The sequence below is a fragment of the Biomphalaria glabrata genome, chromosome 14 (assembly GCF_947242115.1).
Source record: "Biomphalaria glabrata chromosome 14, xgBioGlab47.1, whole genome shotgun sequence".
Taxonomy (NCBI): Eukaryota; Metazoa; Mollusca; class Gastropoda; family Planorbidae; genus Biomphalaria; species Biomphalaria glabrata.
The window spans coordinates 30,123,726-30,145,365 of NC_074724.1; the positions used below are offsets into that span (position 1 = coordinate 30,123,726).

At 32.7% G+C, this 21,640-nt stretch overlaps 1 protein-coding gene across 1 annotated transcript in view; it reads right to left on the reverse strand.

Annotated features, from left to right (window-relative positions):
- Positions 1-19,806, reverse strand: part of LOC106066052 (hemicentin-1-like) — a 73,090-nt gene extending 53,284 nt beyond the window's left edge. Inside the window, exons 1-13 of the mRNA XM_056009879.1 lie at positions 19,512-19,806; positions 14,085-14,242; positions 13,304-13,418; positions 12,325-12,439; positions 10,359-10,570; positions 8,854-8,946; positions 8,454-8,645; positions 7,548-7,738; positions 6,281-6,395; positions 5,132-5,425; positions 3,885-4,175; positions 2,537-2,824; positions 1,317-1,607 (exon numbers count right to left, since the gene is read on the reverse strand). Coding sequence (XP_055865854.1) covers positions 1,317-1,607; positions 2,537-2,824; positions 3,885-4,175; positions 5,132-5,425; positions 6,281-6,395; positions 7,548-7,738; positions 8,454-8,645; positions 8,854-8,946; positions 10,359-10,570; positions 12,325-12,439; positions 13,304-13,418; positions 14,085-14,242; positions 19,512-19,800 — 2,644 coding nt within the window. The 5' untranslated portion in view covers positions 19,801-19,806. The remainder of the gene's footprint in view (positions 1-1,316; positions 1,608-2,536; positions 2,825-3,884; positions 4,176-5,131; positions 5,426-6,280; positions 6,396-7,547; positions 7,739-8,453; positions 8,646-8,853; positions 8,947-10,358; positions 10,571-12,324; positions 12,440-13,303; positions 13,419-14,084; positions 14,243-19,511) is intronic.
- Between the last annotated feature and the right edge of the window lie 1,834 nt (positions 19,807-21,640).

Genomic DNA, 21,640 nt, shown 5'->3' on the forward strand with positions numbered 1-21,640 from the left:
AACAAAAATATGTAAAACATTTGAATAATTATTTTTATTTTGAGATCTATTTTTTTTTTGTCTTTAAATAATAGTTTATTTTCCAATAGTTGTGCCTTATTTAAAATGAGCTCTATAAACTTTTATTTACATCTAAGGAAAATGGGGTCAAATGTTCTATAAATGGTCTAGTGAGTTTCAATGCAGTTGTAACAGAAGTCTCTAAATGACTTAGAATATGGAGGGAAACACCAACTATACCAGTGGTGTAGCTAGGGTGGGGGGTGGGGAATTCCAAATTTGAAAATCTCCCCGGGCCCCCAAATCAGTGACCAAAATATTTTTTTACATTAAATATTAAGCTAATGCCATAAACATGTTATCTTGCTATTCGAGTTGTTCTTAAATTAGTGACCCAGTTGCATGTATTCCACACATTAGACTTGTATATTTATTAAGTACATTATGTCATTGGTTAACATGCATGGCGCCGAGGACGTAATCATCTTCTTTTTTGAAGTAACGTATTATATAAGCTAAGAAGATAAGATGTCATGATCCTGAATGTCAAAATGCAGGGGCCCCTAAAGTGGCCAAGTCCCTTGCTATGACACTGAATTAAACTATATTTTTTCTTAAAATTCAAAAATATTTTTTTTGATATGTAAGACTATGCTATTTTTTTGTACTGTTATTGTCAAAATAAAGAGTTGTAACTTTTATTAATGTATTTACCACACTTTATTGTTTATTGAAGTAATAGAAAAAAGAAAAAACAAATTAAAGACCTTTTATTGTAAAGAGTTTTCTCTTGTATATAAGAAATTAAAGGTTGATTTAAAAACCAGAGGTTTATAAAGCAAAGGGTAAGTTAATAGTAATTTATTTATATCAAGTTTCCATATCACTTGGGTTACATAATATGTTCTAACTATCTTAAATTTCTATCCAAATCATAGGCCAGTATTTTATTTTATAAATTCATTTTTTAAATTTATCAACCTAAATCATTAAATAGCTATTTATAAAAGAAATATTAATTGTGGCATAATAAGATGTCTTATTGCTGGTATGGATGTTTTTGTTATGAAATTTTAATCTCAGAAAGCCGTGGTCTATTCAAACAAAGCTAAAAATTGCTGCCTTCCCTAACTGATGTTTCCACTGGGGAGTCACGATGAGTCCTGGAATATACCCCTGAGAATGTATCACTAGATCTAGATATCAATACAACCTGAAAATTTTACACCAGTGTGACATTAATCGTTAGCTCCCAAAAACCTCAATTTTTTTTCAGAGAGAGAAAGAGAGTGTATAGTTTTACCAGTAAAACTTACCAGTAACAGAAAGTACAACTGGATCACTGGTTCTGTTTCCAACTGAGTTCCCTGCCACACATGTATAATTCCCACTGTCTTCAAAGGTGGATCTGAATATAGTTAAAATCCTACTGCCTAGGGTCCCACCAGAATACTTGGAAGAGTTGGCAGTTGAGCTGATTATTGTGACATTTTTGAGCCAGTAGTAACTTGTGATCTCAGGGTTGGCATCAACTCCGCAGTTTAATTGCACAGTGCCTCCAGTAGAGCTTACTATTGTATTATTTGAAACAGTCAGGTATGGAGCATCTGCAATTTATTTAATACAAAGTCATTTATTGGTCAACTCACATTTATTTGAACATTTATTCACCTTTTATCAATTGCAAATAATTAGGTCATTGGAACACCACTGCTGATTCTAACCAAATAAATTACCCTAAAACAAAAATTTGTGATACCGATACAGGTTTTTTTGAATGATTTTTAAGTTGGGCCTTACAAAAAATTAGCCTCAAAACAATCGTCTGCCTTTTATCAACAAAATCATGACACAATATTTTAGTTGGCAAAGGCCTCAATACATGCTGTGCAATTGATTTGATAAGAAGACTTTAAAAAACTGACCAGTTCCGATTACTGGTATACCAGGGTATTAAAAAAAAACAACACTTTATTAATAACAATTATTGTAATAACTAAATAGAATATAGAAAATTAACCCTGTCCATTCTGATCTATCATTTAGAAATGTATTAGGATTCACTATGTCACTTTTTTATGGCATAAACACTTTTTGAAGCAGTTGGAAGTCACTAGAGATATATAAATTAAAAGGTAAAAAAAATGGGCCACTGAAGTATGAGATGATAAGGAGACATATGATTCCTTAGCCCAAAAATATTTTTTATTTCAGGATCTTTTGGCACCTCTGAGTTCACCCAGCTCTAATGGGTACCTGACGTTAGTTGGGGAAAAGTAAAGGCGGTTGGTCGCTGTCCACATGACACACTTGCTAACCGTGGGCCATAGAAATAGATTACCTTTACATCATCTGTCTCATAGATTGCAAGGTCTGAAAGGGGGAACTTTACTTTTTAACTTTACTTTTAGTCTAAACCTTTCTTTATGCTTCAGCAGCAGTATTTCCCAGGATGTAGCATTTACCTTTCTGAAAGCAACTAGTGTGACTACAACTGCTAGTATTTCATAGTGATAAGAGAACAACATTTACTCACACAGGACAGTTAATGTCGCTATCAAACTGGAGGCTGACCCAAAAATATTGCTTGCCACACACACATAGCTTCCCTCATCAGTTCGGTCAATGTTGTAAATGGTCAAACTTGGAATGCTCAGGTTGCCTCCACCATACTTGTTAGAGGGGAGAGGCAATGGTTTGCCTCCTTTCAACCAATACACTGAGCTTTCTTTGGGATCAGAGGATACTGTGCAAGATAGATTCAGCTGTGATGTTCCTTCCACAACAGTTGTACTGCTTGAAGTAACAGAGACTTGCGGTGGACCTATAGGGGACAATAATGAAATAAATGTAAAAAATGTCTTGGTAATGAAAAAACAAATTTTGAACAGCCTAAACATGAACTGAATAAACAGATATTGGCAATGTAAAGAAAACAACAATAACACTTCAAAGTATTATTTATAAAATTGTTTATCCTGTAGGTCTATGTGCTTAACTTAGAAAGTATAGAACACTATCAATAAAATACACAGAATATTATTTTCATATGCATGGAACACTGCTTGAAGGATATATAGAATGATGTTTATAAGTAAGATGTATATAACATTAATTGAAACATGAAAAAAAAAAATTCTGTATAACATATAACGCTCACGTTTTGTTTTTATGACACATAAAACATTATTTGCAAGAGAAAAGTTACATTAAAAAAAATAGAACTTTTTTGTTGAAGTATACATTGATTACTATTTGTAAGATATGTAGAGCACTATTTATGATATATATATTTTTTTTCAAGCTGTATTATTTGTAAAAGAAAAAAAATAACATCTGAAAAAAAACTTTTTATAAGATATATACTACACTACTTATGAGATATATAGAACACTCTTAGTTATTAGAAAGTCTAAAATGAGTTTTGAGTTTGAAATTAAAGAAAAAAAGCTATATCTTAACAAACAAGCTAAATACAAAAAAAAATTACTTTTTTATAAAACAAAGCATATATTAAGTGAATCAATTAGTTTGGATCAGTCATGTAATAAAATTTGTAATAAGCCTCAGAGGACAAAACTATAAAATTGACTTATTCTGCTTATGCCACCACTTCAGTCAAATACTAGTTCTTTCCCTTGTTTGAGATACCAAACAAAGTAATTTATTACCTATAGTTAATTAACTAATTGGTTAATTTTTTAAAATTCATTCTTGTGTTTTCAGGTAAAATTTCAGCTTGATCCGAAATTGGGAGTTGAAGAAATAACATGTACAAACTTTTGGCCAGACAGACAAACAGACAGACAGAGTGAGTTAATATAAACTTTATAAAAAAATTGTAAAAGAGAAGTAAGAAGTGTGTTCATTTTGTGTAGACTTACTTGAAATGAGAACAAGGATGGGACTGCTTGTAGTTGTACCCAAAGAGTTAGTTGCCACGCAGGTGTAATTGCCAGTGTCAGAGTAAGTTGGATTGATAATGACCAAAGCTTTGTTATTCAATAGTCCTCCAGAATATTTGCTGGAGCCAGAAATGTTGATAGCCTGACCATCTTTGGCCCAGTAAAAGTCTGTGAGTGCTGGATTGGCTGTCACATCACATGTTAATAGTACCTGAGCAGTGGGGGTTGTTATGTTGAAGACAGAGCTAGCAACACTCACTCTAGGTTTACCTTAAACAAAAGTACATCTGTAATTAGCTCTTATACTTTAGTAAATTCAGAGGCGGCCTTAGGGGGTGGCGAGTGGGTCAAATGCCTTAGACCCCATGCCTTAAGGTAACTTCCAATAAAGAGAATCTTTTGTCACAGTCAGCCCATTGTAAAAATATTCAAAGCCATGATACAACACTTGCCCACTAAGGTCGCCTCTGGTATATTTTTCAGCAAAAAAAAAATTAGGTTTAATTATATTTTAATTTTAAATGTTTTAACAATAATGAAATGAAGTGTAAGAATCATGTGTTAGATCAAAGCTCTAAAAAAAAAAGGAACAGGTGATTGTAGAATGAAAGGGAAAATAATAAATAAGTTTTTGTCCTCATGTCCAAAGATCAAGGAATGCTACAGTGTTGAAAATGCAGCCAAAACTCTGATTTACATCTTTTATCACATCCAACACAGACAGTCATTGTCTGACCGAGGTCTATTTAAGAAATGAAAATGTTTTTGAAAGGATATTTTTTGTGGAACTCGTATGTTTCAATAAGGTCATGGGAACGTAGAAAGCATTCAGAGGTAGAAGGATTTTATAGGTCAGGGGAGTAGTGTTAACTTTTTCTCTCCTAACAGATGATACCAACGTTGATTCCACCAGAATGTGGTAAAAAATTACGGAGAGAAAGAGTTAACCTAATTGAGCGGCCATCAGTTAACATGATGCTATTTGACCAGCACAATGACCAACCATTAATACCCTTCACACAAGCTGACAGTACCCATTAGACTGCGTGAAGCCAAAAACAACATAAAAATACTGAATAAAAATCCCCACCTTTAAAGACTCTCAGCTCCTCAGTTACTAACCAAATCTAGCCACAACATCCCATAGCAATTAACCTAGTCAATAAAAAAAACACAACAATCTGATAGTGACCACAGTTTACTTACTAATGGGATAGCTTACTCACCAGTTACAGTCACAGTTATTCCAGCACTGGTGGTAGTTCCAACGGAGTTTGAAGCCACACATCTATACAATCCAGCATCAGCCTCAATGGCAGACAAAACAGTCAGGCTCGGCTGTCCCAGTGTTCCACCAGAATATTTCAAGGTATCCGATGTGTTCAGCTGCGACCCACTTTTTGTCCAATAAAAGTCAATGAGAGTATCAATAGGGGAAATGTTGCAAGTCAAAGTAAAAGGTTGATTCTCTATGGCCACAACATTTGTTGTAGGAACTTCAATATTTGGTTTGGCTGGAACTTGATTGTATAATTAGATGCAATGAAACATAATAAGTTTTGGCATGACATAGCAAGACATACGCATGAGCTAGCAATGAAAAAAAATTATTCAACAAAGCAAAACTAGCACCCAAGTCCACTGCTCTGAAACAAAACATTGCTATTAGTTCTTGTACAAGAAAAAAAAATCATTTTTATCACATCGAAAAGCTTCTAGCTAAAAATAAGCATGCAAACAATATGTAATCATGAGAAATGTATATATTTTATAGAAGCCAGTGGTACTTAAGACTTTATTAAAGAGAAATGATGGAAGTGAATACATAATAAGTGTTGGCCAAAGCATTTTATAGTAATTAATTTCAGGCTATTTTCAAACAGTGTACAATATAGAAACAGTGATTCAATATGTAAGAACGATAATCATTAAAAGTTGCAAAGAAGTTTACTATGCTGTGTATGCATTCATATAATAAAAGTTCTAAAAAGCAGAAAAAAAGGCAGAAAGAAAAAAAGCATTTTAGATCATTTTATCAATACATTTTCAATTTTTTTATTTTCAAATATTTTTTTTAAAATTAAGATAAAACACCTTTTTTTCCCAAAGATTTTTTTTTCCTTCCCGTCCCTGATTTCTAAATTAACATACAAACTTTTAAAATCTTTCCCTCATTTCTAAATAGACATGCAGGATTTTTAAATCTTTAACAATATTTTACACAAAAAAATAGATAAGCTCAAGGCTAAAGATAACTTTTAAAAAAAAAATGAGATTGCAGCCAAAGTCTATATTACAAAACTCTATCACACAATAAAAAAAAAGGCATTCCCACGTCTTGAAAGGTACTCTAAGGTTATCAAAAATAATCTTACATGTTACAGCTACAGACAAGTTCCTTCCTGTGACGTTACCCATGATGTTCTTGGCTGTACAGTAGTATATCCCAATATCATCAGGTTGAAGAGGGCTAATAGTGAGATCATATTGCTGGAAAAAAAGATTTGTAAAAAATCAGTCTTGTAGATTTGAAACTTAACAAGTAAAACTTTGAAAATGCTAAGAAACCAAGTCTGCTTATAATTTAAATAGTTATACACTAATGGTAACACATTGTCAATATGATATGGTTAGTGTCTAAAAAAATAAAGCTATTCTTTAAGAGATGATATGACTGTGGTGACACCAACACAGCAAGAGCTCCAGCCTCTATTATCCTATTTCTCCCAGGCCTGCAAAGATTATGTGCTAATAATCAGCATCAGAAAACTAATGTAATGGGTCCAACAGAACTAAGGCCATCCATCAAATTTATCTATGAATGTTGGACGTTGTGCACAAATTCTGATAGTTACGCTCCACAATCCAAAGCAACCTATCCCAAAAGAGGAGATCATATTCCACTTAGGCTGTCTCTCCTCCAATGTCTTGAAAGTTAGAAATTAAGAGTAAGCAATGTTGAGATACTTGCTTGTACGGGTCTCCCCAGCCAACACTGCCTGTAATTTCCAGTCCATGCCCACCATATGGATGGCAACAAAAATCCTCATCCTCAATGGGCAACTTGCAATAGGAAGTAAGAAAAACTGATGCTCCATCTTCCTTATGGATATAATCAAAAGGGATAGATGCAAATGCTGAAGACTGTAATTTTAGACAGTCTTTAGGCCAACAGATAACATTTCATTTATTTAAAAAAAAAAGGTTAATACAAAAGATTCATAAACGAGGAGAGACACTTTTGTACCAAAATTTACTTCTTCTTTAGAAAAGCATACGTCTATTCACCAAAAACATGAAACTAAATCTCTTTTAGCACTGTAATAAGGAATAGTCAATATAGATAGGTGTTATTGTTTAAATGGATAGAATGAAAAGCTGTCTGGCCATGTTATCTGCCCCTTGGACCAATGTTACAAAGTTTGAACTATAGAAACCATCATCCTCCAGACATCATGTAGCAGGTTCTGACTAGGAATGTGATCATCTTTCCAGAAGGAGAATCTATACCAAAACATCTCTTTGTGATAAAAAGTGTAAAAAGTAATAACAAAAAAAATAAATAAAACATTTTTTATCACTGCAATGTATTTATCTACCTTTTTTCTTTTTTTTTTTTTGTTAAGCAATATGTATACATACCTTGGTTGTAGCATTGCCCCCAGAAAATCTTCCACCAGTGTTAGTATCAATGATCTCTACCACAGAGCTTGTTATCCTTCTCCAGATGATTTCACTCACATCTGGGACAGCAGCCACAGGACAAGGAATTGTTAAATTTCTTCCCGCATTTCCAATAAATGATGTCACATTGTATGTTATGTCAGGTACATCTGAATAAAAAAATAATGATTAATTAAAATGTATGGAATAAAAGGTTGAAAATAAAAGAATTTCCATAATACTTTATGAAACTTAGTCTCAGTAATAGTTTAGCCCATAAAATATGCAAGTCTAAGAAGTTCACATTTTTCCTAAATGGTTTTAAAATTGTCATCTAATAATACTGACATAAAAAAAAGTGAAGTATCCCTTTCAGACCTTGCAATCTATAGGGCGATGATGTAAAGGTCACCTTTTTCTACAGCTGTCGGTTAATGAGGGTGTCATGTGGTCAGCACAACAATTAGTTGCTTTACTAATATCAGCTACCCATTAGACTGGACTCTGTGTCACCCTTAAAATCATGTCTACAGTCTTCACCAAGTTTTGAACCCAGAACCCCTCAGTTAAGAAGCCAATCACTTTACCATTCAGCCACCACTCCCCCTAAGACTGACATGTAGGCTACAAATTTGATTTGCAGGGACTCAAAAATGTTTTCAAATGTTATCTTTAATGTTCTAATTTTTAGCTGGGACTAGCAAAGGGACATTTAGCTTGGTAGCCAAACGCTGTAAAAGTGACACATTTTTGTGTATATATTGAAGATATTTAAATTAATTATTGTATATGTTTTTAAAAAAAATCAACAATTAGATTTTTTTTATATCCACACTTTCTACTATATAGTAATGTGTTTGATAAGAAATGTTTGTCAACACTTACAGTTGATAATCAGTGATGTATTTGGAGAGGATCCATTCCCCTGATCATTGATTGCTGTGCATGTGTAGTTCCCTGCATCTGACTTTGTAACATTTCTGATGGTGAGATTTGGAACAGCCACAGTGCTCCCAGAGTACCTTGTAGAGTTCATGTCAACTTTGACACCATCCTTGTACCAGATAACTTGTGTAGCTGTGATAAAAACAATGACAATTAGAGACTGATTGCAAAATTTAAAAAAAAAAATTTCAAATAGAGTTTCATTTATTCGCAACTTTTCTAAAAGGTAATGAAGATACAACTTTAAGAAAAAAAAGTTTAGCTATATAATTAAAAAATACGTACATAAATTTGTAGTATAAATTGTAAGAACGAGCAAAAACTTTTAATTTATACTCACCATTAGGACTAGCCATCACAGAACACTGTAAGGTGACATCTGAAGTTTCATTATTGGCCACTGGTGTAGTAGAGGTAGTGATTTGAGGTGGAACTGAAAAAAATTACCATAAAAGTATTAAAAATATTACACATTGAGCCATATAGTTTGCAAACATGAAACATAGTATTCATATTAAGCTTAAGTTTAACTACTTATTACAATACCTCAATCTTTCAAACAAATGTTAAGTCAGTTCTAATATACGGTTCTTATGTACAGTTCTGAGACATGGAGAGTCACAAAAACAAATATGGAGAAACTCCAGACTAATGCCTATGCCGCATATTGGAAATTAGATGGCTTGAAAAGATACCTACTGTCAACTTGTGGGAAAGAGCAAAGAAAAAAACACATAGCCCAAGATATTAAAAAAATGATTTTGCCACCTAACTAGGGGGCTGGAATTCAAAACCTGAGTAGAGCAGAGTTGTATTTGCTGAGCGCCTAAATGCACAGAGACCTTCTCCCAGATACCCCCCTCCCTAAATAGTCCAAAAAAGATATTTAAACCATAGTGCAAATAGCATGACAGATGTGCTATAAAAAAAAGCAAATAAAAAAATACAAAGAAAATATCATTATAGTCTGCAGCCTAAAACCTATAATATCTTAAAGAAATTTGGCTAAATAATTTGAGAATACAGCCATACTTTGAAATAAAATAAAAAAAAGCTTTAAATTTTGTTCTCAAGTCAAGGCTTATTGACTAACACTGATCATATTATTAAAAAAAAAGTACTTTTTGCATATATTTTTTTGATTTTAGGCAGTAAAACAAAATGTTGAAACCTCCAACAATGACTAAGACTTGATAAGTAGTAAATAAAATTTTCAGTTTCATAATTTTGCATTATTAGAACTTTAAAATAAAAAAAAAATAGTTGAAGAAGTCACACTGAAAATTGTCTTGGTGGCTCAACAAAAATGGCTGAGAAGGATTTTGGGAGTCAGTTATATAGATCGGGTCTCAAACAAGGACATCCTATGCAGAACTGGGAGTAGAAAACTTAGGTTGTGACAGAGCGTCTCATGAGGTTTGCTGGACATGTACTCCGACAAAATGAACTATGCATTCCAAGAGTTGCGATGACATGGAGGCCAATACAAGAAAGGGCAAACAGAGATGTCCTTGTATAACTTGGCACCACACTTTCATGGAGGACCTCAGAGCAGTGGACACCAGGTGGGAGGAGGCTTCAGACATTGCCAGTGACTGATCTTTGTGGAGACAGCTTGCTGCCCAATGCACTGAGCAGGAGTAAGTAAGTGCATAGCCAGCTTATAGTTCAGAGAGAATCAGAGCAAGGAAATAAGAAAAACTCAATCTTCTAGGCAGCACACGAACATCATTTGCTAGACAGCCGAGAAAATGTTGTCTATGTCTGTCTGTAAAACAAATTTGTTTAATAGGCATGAGAATTAAAATAAGCTACTAACATGAAATTAAATGATGTCAAACTTACAGAGAACTGTTATGAGTTTGGAGTCTATGGTCTCATAACTGTAAGGCGCTTTGTAGTGCACCACATTGCACTCTAATATATAGGTAGGTGACGTAGGAGGGAGGGTCAGAGTTATGTCAGTTTTGATTCTGAAAACAAAATGGCTATTAGCTTTCTGTCCAATGGACGTTTCCTTTGAGACATTCTCAATCAATGTTTCTCCGTCCCCTGATCTGTAGACAATAAAGAAATATAGTAATAATTTTTTTTTTTAAAGAAGTTGTAACAACATGTATACACTCATATATAGATTCACTTTACTTTATCTTTAGGCTTATATTATAAAGGAGTAATTGTCAAATATTCAGAAAGACACAAAGATAAAGGCACATTTCTTATTCCATATGCCAGAACAAATTTGTACAAATCCTCCTTCTACCCTACTGTCATTAGAGCATGTTATGGATGTTTGTTAACTGTTTACATGTTTCAGATGTTCCTTTAGATTCTGAAGATAACTGCATCCTAGCCTTAACCTTCCTTAGCATGATGGGGCATGCAGTAGGCAGGGTTTGAACCCAGGACCTTATGGAAACCAGAGTGTATTCCACATGGCCTGAATCAGCCAGGAAAATCAATGACTTATCAAACTTTTAGTCTTTAATTAACATGCATGACTAGATTAACATAAGGATATGCGGATGAGATAATTATCTTCTCTTTAAAGGAGCATCTGTACTTCATAAGATAACTTAAACAAAATGTTAAGTGTTAGGAGCACTGATAGCCAAAAACCTTTTTTTCTTCATCCGACCACTATACAAGGCAGATTGCACTTTACTAATGAGAGATTTACATTAGTAACTAGTTAAATATATACTAACATTATTTACATTGACCTTCCTACACACATCCTTTACAGTTGGTGGCATCGTACATACACACAGACACACTCATGCTATACAGATTTTTAGAAATACTGTTAAGCTTGAATAAATCAATCAGTAACAGAGTTTAAAACAATAAGGTATATAAAAGTAAAAAAAATAAAACCAACCAATATAGGTATTTTATTTAACAGTTTCGTAAAATGTTCAGCAACACAAGCTATTATCAAGACACTTAGGTATCCGGCTCCGGCCCCGGCCGAATATCAAATTTTACTATCCAGTCATATCCGGCCGGATATCAAAAAGTACTATCCGGTGCACCCCTACTATAGACCACAAGGTCTGAAAGGGGAACTTTACTTTACTTTTTTTAATTAGCTATTGGTAATTAATCATTTTGTTTGGTATTGAACAAGGGAAAGAAACTGTACTTGACAGATGTGGTGGTATGTTTATTAGTCTCCTTGATGAGCCTTGAGCCCTGAGTTCAATTCAAGTGGTGCAACTTTTTTTTAAATGCATTTAAAAAAAGATCACAGTAACCTTCACCCAGATATCCCCTTCTTCCATTACCTCTTTCCAAGCGGTCCAAACAAGTGATAGGATCATAATAAGGCTTGTCAAATCCTTTTTTTTTAATAGGATCATAGCGCACTAAGAAAACTAAAAGCATGAAATTGTGCTAAATAAACAATTAGCAAAAAGTATTTCTAATCCCACTGATTTATTATTGTTAGTATATATCTATTAGAAATTTAATTACATGTCTGATCAAAGCTAATTGATACAATTACATTTAATATAAGCTTTGTTTTTAGAAAAGTTTTTAGAAAAAAATATTGTTGATGATTTGGTCGTTAATTATTATGTCCAAAAAAGAGCAAAAAGATTTTTTTTCAAATACATAAAATACAAAATGTCTTTTTTTTAATTTAAATAAGTTTAGCTTAAGAAATCCCAGCAGGGTACATATGAGCTCTAATTTTTTTAAAACCTGGATCAAAGTAATCTAAAATGATTCCTTGATTTTTTTTTCTGTCAAAGAAATCATGGGTAGCTATATGCCTAGACTATTTTAGCTGTGTTTAAACATGTACCTCCAGTAAACATTTGGAGGTATTAAGCTTGCTCCATCAGACAGGCATGACCAACTCTTTGATTCGTCTGCTTTTGTAGAGTTAGGTCCAGTTATGACCGGTTTGTTAGGAACCACTGAAAGAATAATAATATTCATTATTATAAATACAATGGGCATTAATTCAAAGTTGAAAGAAACAGTAGTGATTTTGAATAAGATTTTGGAATTACTCTTCAAAAGGGAAAGCATTTAATAATATGGACATCCCACAAAGTTACTTCCCCTAATGGGGTGTCAATTTTTTTAAATATGTGCAAAACCTAACTTTGGGGGGAAAGTTGAAAAATTTTGTTTTGACCTAATTTTAGTATTTCTGTGCATGAAAATAAAAAGTAGATGGTCTACAAATACATAATTATTTATGCATTTTTTTCTTTGTGTACAAATTAGATTTTTTTTTTTTACAATTATTGGAAAAGTACAATGTTTGTAAAAATATAAATAAAAAAAAAATTATAAATTTCATCTATTTTTCATTGCTTTGTTGTCATCTTGTATCACTCTGGCTAATATTTTTAAACTTTAAGCCATCAGTATAAAAGTATTTATCTGGTCTCAAAAAATGTTTTTAAAATGCTTAATATATTCAAACTGTTAAATGAGTAATTAAGAAGTTATCTGTTGATATATTTTACTGTCATAATGTATTTAGGCGTACAATAAATTCTATAATCAAACATTTTATTTGAAGATAATTATAGAAAAATATTTTGCTGGATGGATGCCTAGTCTTGTGGTATGCACTCTGGACTGTTGTCGGGATGGTCCCATGATTGAATCCAACCCACTGCCATCCCCCATCACCCTTGTGGGAGGTTTGTTCTGATGTAATAATCTTCAAATCTGAAGGAACATCTGAAACTTGTAAAATAGAACAAAATATGTAACTGCAATTTTTTTTTATTGTAAATAATCAAAAAGAGCACAATTAGTCTTACAGATGACATTTATAGTAACATCCGCTTTTCCTGTTGGTGTGCTACAAGTCATTGTTCTCAAATTGTCGAGCGCTGTAGCATTATAGGTAAGCACACTCCATGAGGTAGTTGAGACCTTTAAAAAAATGGAAATTATATCAGAATGATAACAAAGCACCAGCCTTAAAGCTACAATATTCCTACAATATTCTATGTTTAATATATACTATTAAGATTTCTTTATGATACAGCTTGCTATCAAACGTTTTTTGTTAAGAATATTTTTTTGTAAAAAGCATTTAATATAAATGTATTTTCTTAACCTTAAAAAAAAAAAGAATGTTTATATAGGTTTTTAATTATTTCTTAAAAATATTTATATTCATTCTTTGTATACTTTTTTTTTTCAATCAAAGAAATACAAATCTTATATGATCTTAAAATGATTTTGACTTTTTGTTCTAATTTTCAAAGGGTATCAAACTATCAATTGGTTATTAGTCACCGATGTAAAAGCTTTACTGAGAGAGATTTTAATTTACCTACAGTAATATATATTTTAACAAACATTTTTATGCTATTTCTATTTGCCTCTTCACAAATCATACTTAAAAAGAAATTTATTCTCAATTCCTTTGAAACAAAAGAAATTCTTACAAAAAATGTTAAAATTGTCTCTGAAGCTTTCATGTGCATTAATCCATTAGCTTAAATAAATCAAGATAATAGCTATAATACCAGTCAGATTTGAAAACAACTTAATTTTTTGTTTCTTCATGCAAGTCAAGTGTTTGAAACTTACTCCTGTAGAAAATGTGCCATTTTCGATGGTATAGTATGTTGGGCTGTAGGACCAACTCCAGTTTAAGGTGACATCGCTGCTAGATTGGGTGGAACAATTGAGAGTGATGTTTGTGCCTTCTTGATAGATGGAACTAGAACTTATTGAGGGACTTTGACCTGTAGACAGCAATTTAAATGGCAATCAATATCCCATTTCAAATGCCTAGTTCAAAAGCTAAAGTGTGAAGTGTGCAATTTATTATTGCATTAGATCCATCTTATAAAGCAATATTTTTATGGTTACATTTCTGGTCTACTATTATTTTGTATCTTTTCATTGAACAGCACAGTGGCATATTCTTTCACCAAGATCTATTTAGGTAGGCCTATTCATTATTAACTGGTTAGGTGTAGGCCTAATCAGTTTTAGCCTAGTTCTAGAACTGACCTAGAACTGAACCATTTGATAAATAAAATATCTAATTTTGCTACACATGATTGGAAATTAGTGACAGGATTCAAAAGTTAGTTAAACTTCATTACTTTATAATTATTATATTAGATGTAAGACCAGCACATGCTGAACATTGATGGGTTACATAGTTACATAGGCCCTAGCCCTAGGGTAGATCTATTAATTTAATTAATCTATTGTAGATCTATCTGTTCGGTAGAAAAGGGACCTAAATCTAGATTTATAAATCTACTCTTCCTATCCAAACATGATCAAACAAATGTAATTATTTAATAATAATATATTATACTGATTATAGTCTACAACTAGTCTAGAGTAGATAGTACATCTAGTCTAAATCTAGGTCTATAGTCTATAGTATATCTGGCATTCTGGTTTCCATTCATCAAGCGGAATAACTCCGATAGAAACTTTACCTTACTTTTCGGATGCATAAGACAAACGAGTATAAAGATCCAGTTCTAGGACAACAACACGGCCAACGTACGCACATTAAATACAGATAATAATATTGAGTCTTATACTAAGACTATTAATAATTATGATAATAATAATATTAATAATAGAATAGAATAGAACAAACAAATACAATAAATAAAGAAATAAAAATAGGTATCAAGGGATAGAAGCAAGGAATAAAGTTTAATTTGCGTATCATTTTACGCATACACGTGAAATAGTTAGATGGTAGGCTTACATCATGATCATTTTAAAAGATGCATATGTCTTCTTCAATTTACTTATTGTAATACGTGACAATTAAAACTAATCAATATTTTTGTAAACTTTTTTTAGCATTAGGCCTAATTAATCACATATAGGCATAGGCCAACGTTGTAGGCTATACTATTATATGCAATGTAGGCTATACTATTATATCTCCTGTTGTGTGTGGGTTTTTTTTCTTGTAGTCTCCCTTGTTCAGTGTGTTCATGTTTCGTCTTGAGTATGTTATTAGCGTGTAGGCAGTCTTCTGTTAGTCTTCTTGTTCATATTAATAAATATTAATAAATAGAGGTGTATTTTAGAAATTTGTGTTTGTAATTAAATCTTGAGTGTTATAGGCATATAACATAAACAAAATTGTATTTCCAGATTACCAATAACCTTTGAAAATGAGTTTTTAGAAAATATAAAAGTGACCCATCACAGCTTTAATAAGCCTTAACAAGTATCTCACTTAAAATATTTAGCTGAGGTGAAGAATTGTTCACTTGTACAAAGCCTATATCAGCTCACTTTGTATGTCTGTCTGTCTGTCTGTCCAAAAGTTTGTACACGTCAATGACGTCATTTCTCTCAAACCCAATCTTGGATCAAGCTGAAATTTTGCACAATTATTTCTTTTACATGACAACACAAGAATCAAAAAAAAAAAAAAAAGCAATTAGTTAATAAATTTCGGTAATTAATTATTTTGTTTGGTATCTCGAACAAGGGAAAGAAAATGCAATTGACAAAAGTGGTATAAGCTGAATATTATATTAGCCCATTTTATAGGTCGTCATCTGGAGATTAGTGAACACAAACATGAAATAATAACAATAGATATATCTATATAATCTTCCAGGTTCATACGCTCTTCGCTAGCAGAGTGGTTACCGTGTTAGCTTTAGGCTTTAACCCAAAAGTTTGAATTCAGGTCGTTCACTTTTTTTTAATAAATAAAAAAAAAACACGATCACCCAGATACCCCATTCTTTTTCCCCCACTCCTTTTCAACTGGTCCAGACATGGAATATATATAGGATCATAACGTATTGAGCAAGCTAAGCTAGAAACATGAAAGAGCGTTAAACAAAAACAATTGATAAAAAATATCTTTAATCGCAAAGATGTATTATTGTTAGTCTAGATCTATTACACATTTAATTACATGACTGATTCAAACTAATTGATACTTTGTTTGTATGTTTGTTAAAGTATTTTTTGTAGTTTGTTACAAAGCTTATATCAGCTCTCTCTGTCTGTCTTGTGAAAAAGTTTTGTTAACTTTATTTCTCTCACACATAATTTCGGATCAAGTTGGAATTTCGCAAAATTATTTCTTGTACCTGACGAAACAAGAATCACTATAAACAAATAACCAATTAGTTAACTAACTATTGATAATTGATACTTTTGTTTGATATCGAAAAGGGGAAAGAAATCACACTTAATTGATGTGGAGGTATAAGTTTACTTAGACTCTTCAGGGGCTTGAGCCCTGAGTGAAGAAGTTGGTTTTTTTTTATGTATTTAAAAGCGATCACGGTAACATTGACATGATATCCTCTTTCTTAGACTCCCCCACCTCCCCACCTTTCCCAACTGGTCCAGACGGGGACAAGACAATTCGTTCACTGACATTTCATTCACCGACAAATCGTTCACGACTTTTCGTTCACGCGACTATTCGTTCACCAGACATTTTGTTCACCCGACAATTCTTTCACGCGACTATTCGCTCACGGACAATTCGGTCACAGACAACTTGTTCACCGACAACTTGTTCACCGACAGTTGGTTCACGACAAATCGTTCACGCGACAAATCGTTCACTAACAATTCGTTCACAGACAAATTGTTCACAGACAAATCGTTCACTGGCTATTTCCAAAAACAAAAAAATGCTAGAGATCGGGCCTAATCCGAAATTCTTTGTAAATTTTTGTTTGTTTGTTGTTAATATTTTGTTAACAAGGACAGTATGTGATAAAAAATTATACTTAAAAGAAAAAAGAGATCTTAGAAGCAAGCTGAAACATTTATATGGGACATCACTTTACTATAGGTAACATTTTTACTTTCAACATGTAGGCCTTCTTTTACACTCATGTCCATCATGTAGTCTTGTTCGACCTACCCATATTTGCTTATCTTCTTAATAGCGGTCCAGATGTTTAATTAACATACCCATTTTATTGATATCTTATTAACAAAAACAAATCTTATCTTATATAATACAGAAGTTTCTTCAAAAAAAAAGAAGATGATTACGTCCTACGCGTCATGCATTCTGCCAAGTCTCTGGTTTTATTGGCTAGCTCAGACACACTAGTATTTTTCCACAATCCTTTCAGTGTTTTTACGAGAGATAATTTAGATTTTTAACAATGGTACTAGATTTGGTACAATATATGGTTTCCCTGTTCAACTCTGAACGTCACATACTAGATACAGATCTAAGGTTAATACTTATCAATTAAGACATCTAAGAAAAAAAAAACTAATTACATATTCAACACTAGGAAATATTTTGGTTCCCTATCAAAAAATTATAATTTATCGCAATACAACAAAATAAAATTGTTTCAATAAATTTGTTATTGAAGTCCAAGCAATCAAATTAGTCTACCAATGGGTGGTCACATATAGAAACAAGTTAACTAAAATAAAAATAAAATAAAACTTCTTTTAAACTTGATGGAAAGTACTATACTAATTTCTATTTGATATAGGGGTAGATTCCCGGTAGATGAAAAAAAAGAGGGGGTGTAAAGGTATATTAAAGGTGAAAGTAAAAATGTTACCTATTGTACAGTGAGGGCTCGTTTACATTTTTCAGCTAGCTTGTAAGATCTCTTTTTTTATTTTTTTTTAAATTTAAGTATAATTTTTATCACATACTGTCCTCATTAACAAAATATTAACAACAACAGCAACGGAATTAAATAAACTCGGATTTGACCTGATGATCTCTAGAAATTTTTTGCATTTGGAAATAATAGCTACAAAAGTTTTAATGTAAATAAATTAAACACGCGACGAGAATATATAATATTAACAATATGTTACTATCGAGTGAACGATTTGTCTGTGAACAATTTGTCCTTGCCGTGAACGAATAGTCGCGTGAACGATTTGTCGTGAACCAACTGTCGGTGAATAAGTTGTCGGTGAACAAGTTGTCTGTGAGCGAATAGTCCGTGAGCGATATGTCGCGTGAACGAGTTGTCGGGTGAACAAAATGTCTGGTGAACGAATAGTCTTGTGAACGAAAAGTCGTGAACGATTTGTCGGTGAACGAAATGTCAGTGAACGAATTGTCGTGGAACCGGTCCAAACAAGGTCATTGAGAAAGCTAAAAGCATAAAATAGCGTTTAACAAAAAAAAAATGGGTAAAATATTTCTATTCGCACAGTTTTTTTTTTGTATTGTTTGTCTTCATCAATTACAGTTACAAACTTTACAGATCCAAACTTATTGATACAATTACACTTATACGTATTTTGTTTTTGTTTTGGAAAGTATTATTGATGTTTTTCTTGTTGCTTTTGTCTATAGCGCGTCTTTTGTTCTCCAGAAGCGTAACTTCAAAAAAAGAAGTTGATTACGTCCTACGCGTCGTGAATCTAGTCATTCATGTTACCTTTCTGTCCAGCAAAGACAAGTGAAACTAGCACTTGTCAAATCTCGATTTAAAAACTCCTGGTCTACATTGAATTGAGCTTCTTCGGGTAGGTAGTTTAATTAATGGTTGGTGCCCACTCGATGGCTTTTCATTCATTTGATATCATGGCAATATTTGAATTTATATAAAAACAAATAACAAAAAAAAAGATTAAAAAATAAAGACAATTCCTCCTTTAAACAGCTGACCCACCTTTGTTAGAGCGATTATCTTTCTCTTAATAACTAAGAAATGATAGAATTTATACAATAGAAAACTTTATGCCCAACCCACCCCACCCTCTCCCCCGAAAAAAAAATCCAGGATAAGTGAATGTAAAAATCTAAACACAATATATAAACTATAATGATAGGCTTATAGACCTAAATGCGTAAAATATATAATTATTGAATATCTTGAAATTGGTATTTTCCATATCCTAGATTTGGAGACCTAAATGTGACAGACGCACTTACGGACGGACGGACAGACAGACAGACTACAAGAAACTAAGAGCGGCATATACACTCTGGGTCGCTATAAACTGAATAGAATAGGTTTGTTTCTAAATTTACTGAGTATATCTACCGAAACTTACCAGATATTGTGTTGACAGAGACTAATGCAAGTAATATTACTAAGTAGGTTGTCGTTGTCCAACCAGCACCTCCGTGTATCACGTGACAAGTGGAATCACGATGTGAAGGCCGCCATGATGGAAATATGTGATGTGAAGATCGTTTATTAATGGGTTGACTACATCTATGATTTGAAATAGAACTAGCCCGAAGATTATCCGTGGCTGATTGATTATAATAATGTTTTGTATATGGTTGTGTCTGTTGTTGGTCCGTAGAGGACTTTTTACACCGTTGACCAGTGTCCATTTTTTTATTACGTTACGCCACCTGAAAATAAAAAAATAGTTTTAGAGCATAATTCGTCAAAGTCTTTGATTGCACTCCAGTTTTCTCAAACTTTTACCAGCCAATATTTACTTCTGCCAGATTTGTTAGCATTTTGATATCAGAAATTTATTGTCCTGGCGTTTTTGACGCACTATTTCTCCTAGTAAAAAGTGCATCTGTCAATTTAACTAATTTAAAAGAGGGATGGGACAGTGAGAGACACTGGGTGCAGCATTGCGAGAGCCTATACCTTTGTAATGGGATCGATCGTCGTAAGCTCATCTTCATGTTTAGCAAGACGTTTTGTAGAAGATTTTGTTTTGCTCACGCCAAAGACGTCTACAGAATGAAGGTACATACCACTCGGGAGAAATGTGAGTGGTATGATCTAAGATAAACGCGTAGGCTCTTGAATCGCATTGGCAAAAATGTATTTGCATGTCTTTTTTAAAAGAACTTTTGCCCAACTTTTACCTAAAAAGAGAATGCAAACTAATAGTAGTAATAATTTTTTTTTTAAAAGTAACTTTCAAATGTTTTTAAAAATTAATTGGCATCATTCACCAATCGTAAACAAACAACATTTAGCCACGTGATTTTCTATCTCTTCTATACAAATTACGATTTAATTTTAATACACCATGGCTATCTCGTGACAGATTTTTTTTTCGTTGTTTTATCAATATTATCCCGTGACTAAATGTTGTTTGTTTACGATTGTTGAATGAGGTCCATTCCTCCTTTATAAAGCTAATGGTGGTCTTTCATTTCTCATTTTATTCTTCTCTTGTATTGCAAGTAAGTTTTGCACAATCAAGTTGTTTGTATTCACAGCCAGCTCTTGATTTCTACATAAGATGTCGCTCAAAAACATTCATGAAAGTCTATTTAGTTATTCACTTCTTCACCGTATGCAAAGAAAAAACAACGCTTGAGCCCAGTGCGATTAACAACTTTACGTTTATGTCGATTCTTTTTTTTTGAAAATTATAAGGTCAAACCAGAGTTTGCAATGTGCGGCCAATTATGTAGCTGTTTTTTTTTACCCCCAAAGATCAATATAAATGTTCGAATTTCTTGGAAAATCATCAGCGCGTTTTCGACATATCCGTCCACTCAGTTTCCACCCAGTGTTTACCCATTGGATTCCTGAAGCTATGAAGAGTTTGCAATCAAACAATAGGAATTGTTTTTAAAAAATTAGAATTGGCACTTTGATTATATCAAATTCTGCTATAGCACATACACATTTTGTTGAACTTCTAGATATATGATTTTTTAAATATGATCTATTTAAACTTGCATTCTCTTCAAGAGTCTTGGACAAAACTCTTCTGAAAATTACGAAGATTCTAAATTAATGATTTCTCAGTCGAAGCACTACAAGGAATTTATAGAATGAAAACTCATAGACTTCATACAGCAGGAATTGATTTTAAAAAGACAACATTTTTCCTTTATATTACTTGTTTTTCCCCAGGAAAGTGTTCTATTTATTCTAACTCTGGCCTTGGTTGATTAAGCTGTTTATTCTACAGATAAGATTATGCTTCAACATGTCTACATTGTGCCATGTATTCAAAATATATTGATTTCTATTCAAACCTTACAAAATCATACTTTGAAAGTGCTTTTCGATCAATGCAGGGACGCATTTACCTCGTCAGAAATATTTGACAGGTTAAAAAAAAAATGAAGTTAAAAAAATATTTTTTTAAAAAAGATAAACACAACATTAATAGGTCCTATTCATATACAAAAGTGGCCCCGTGCCAATGGAGTTCCCTACTTGGCTATACTAAGGAAGATGACCTGATTT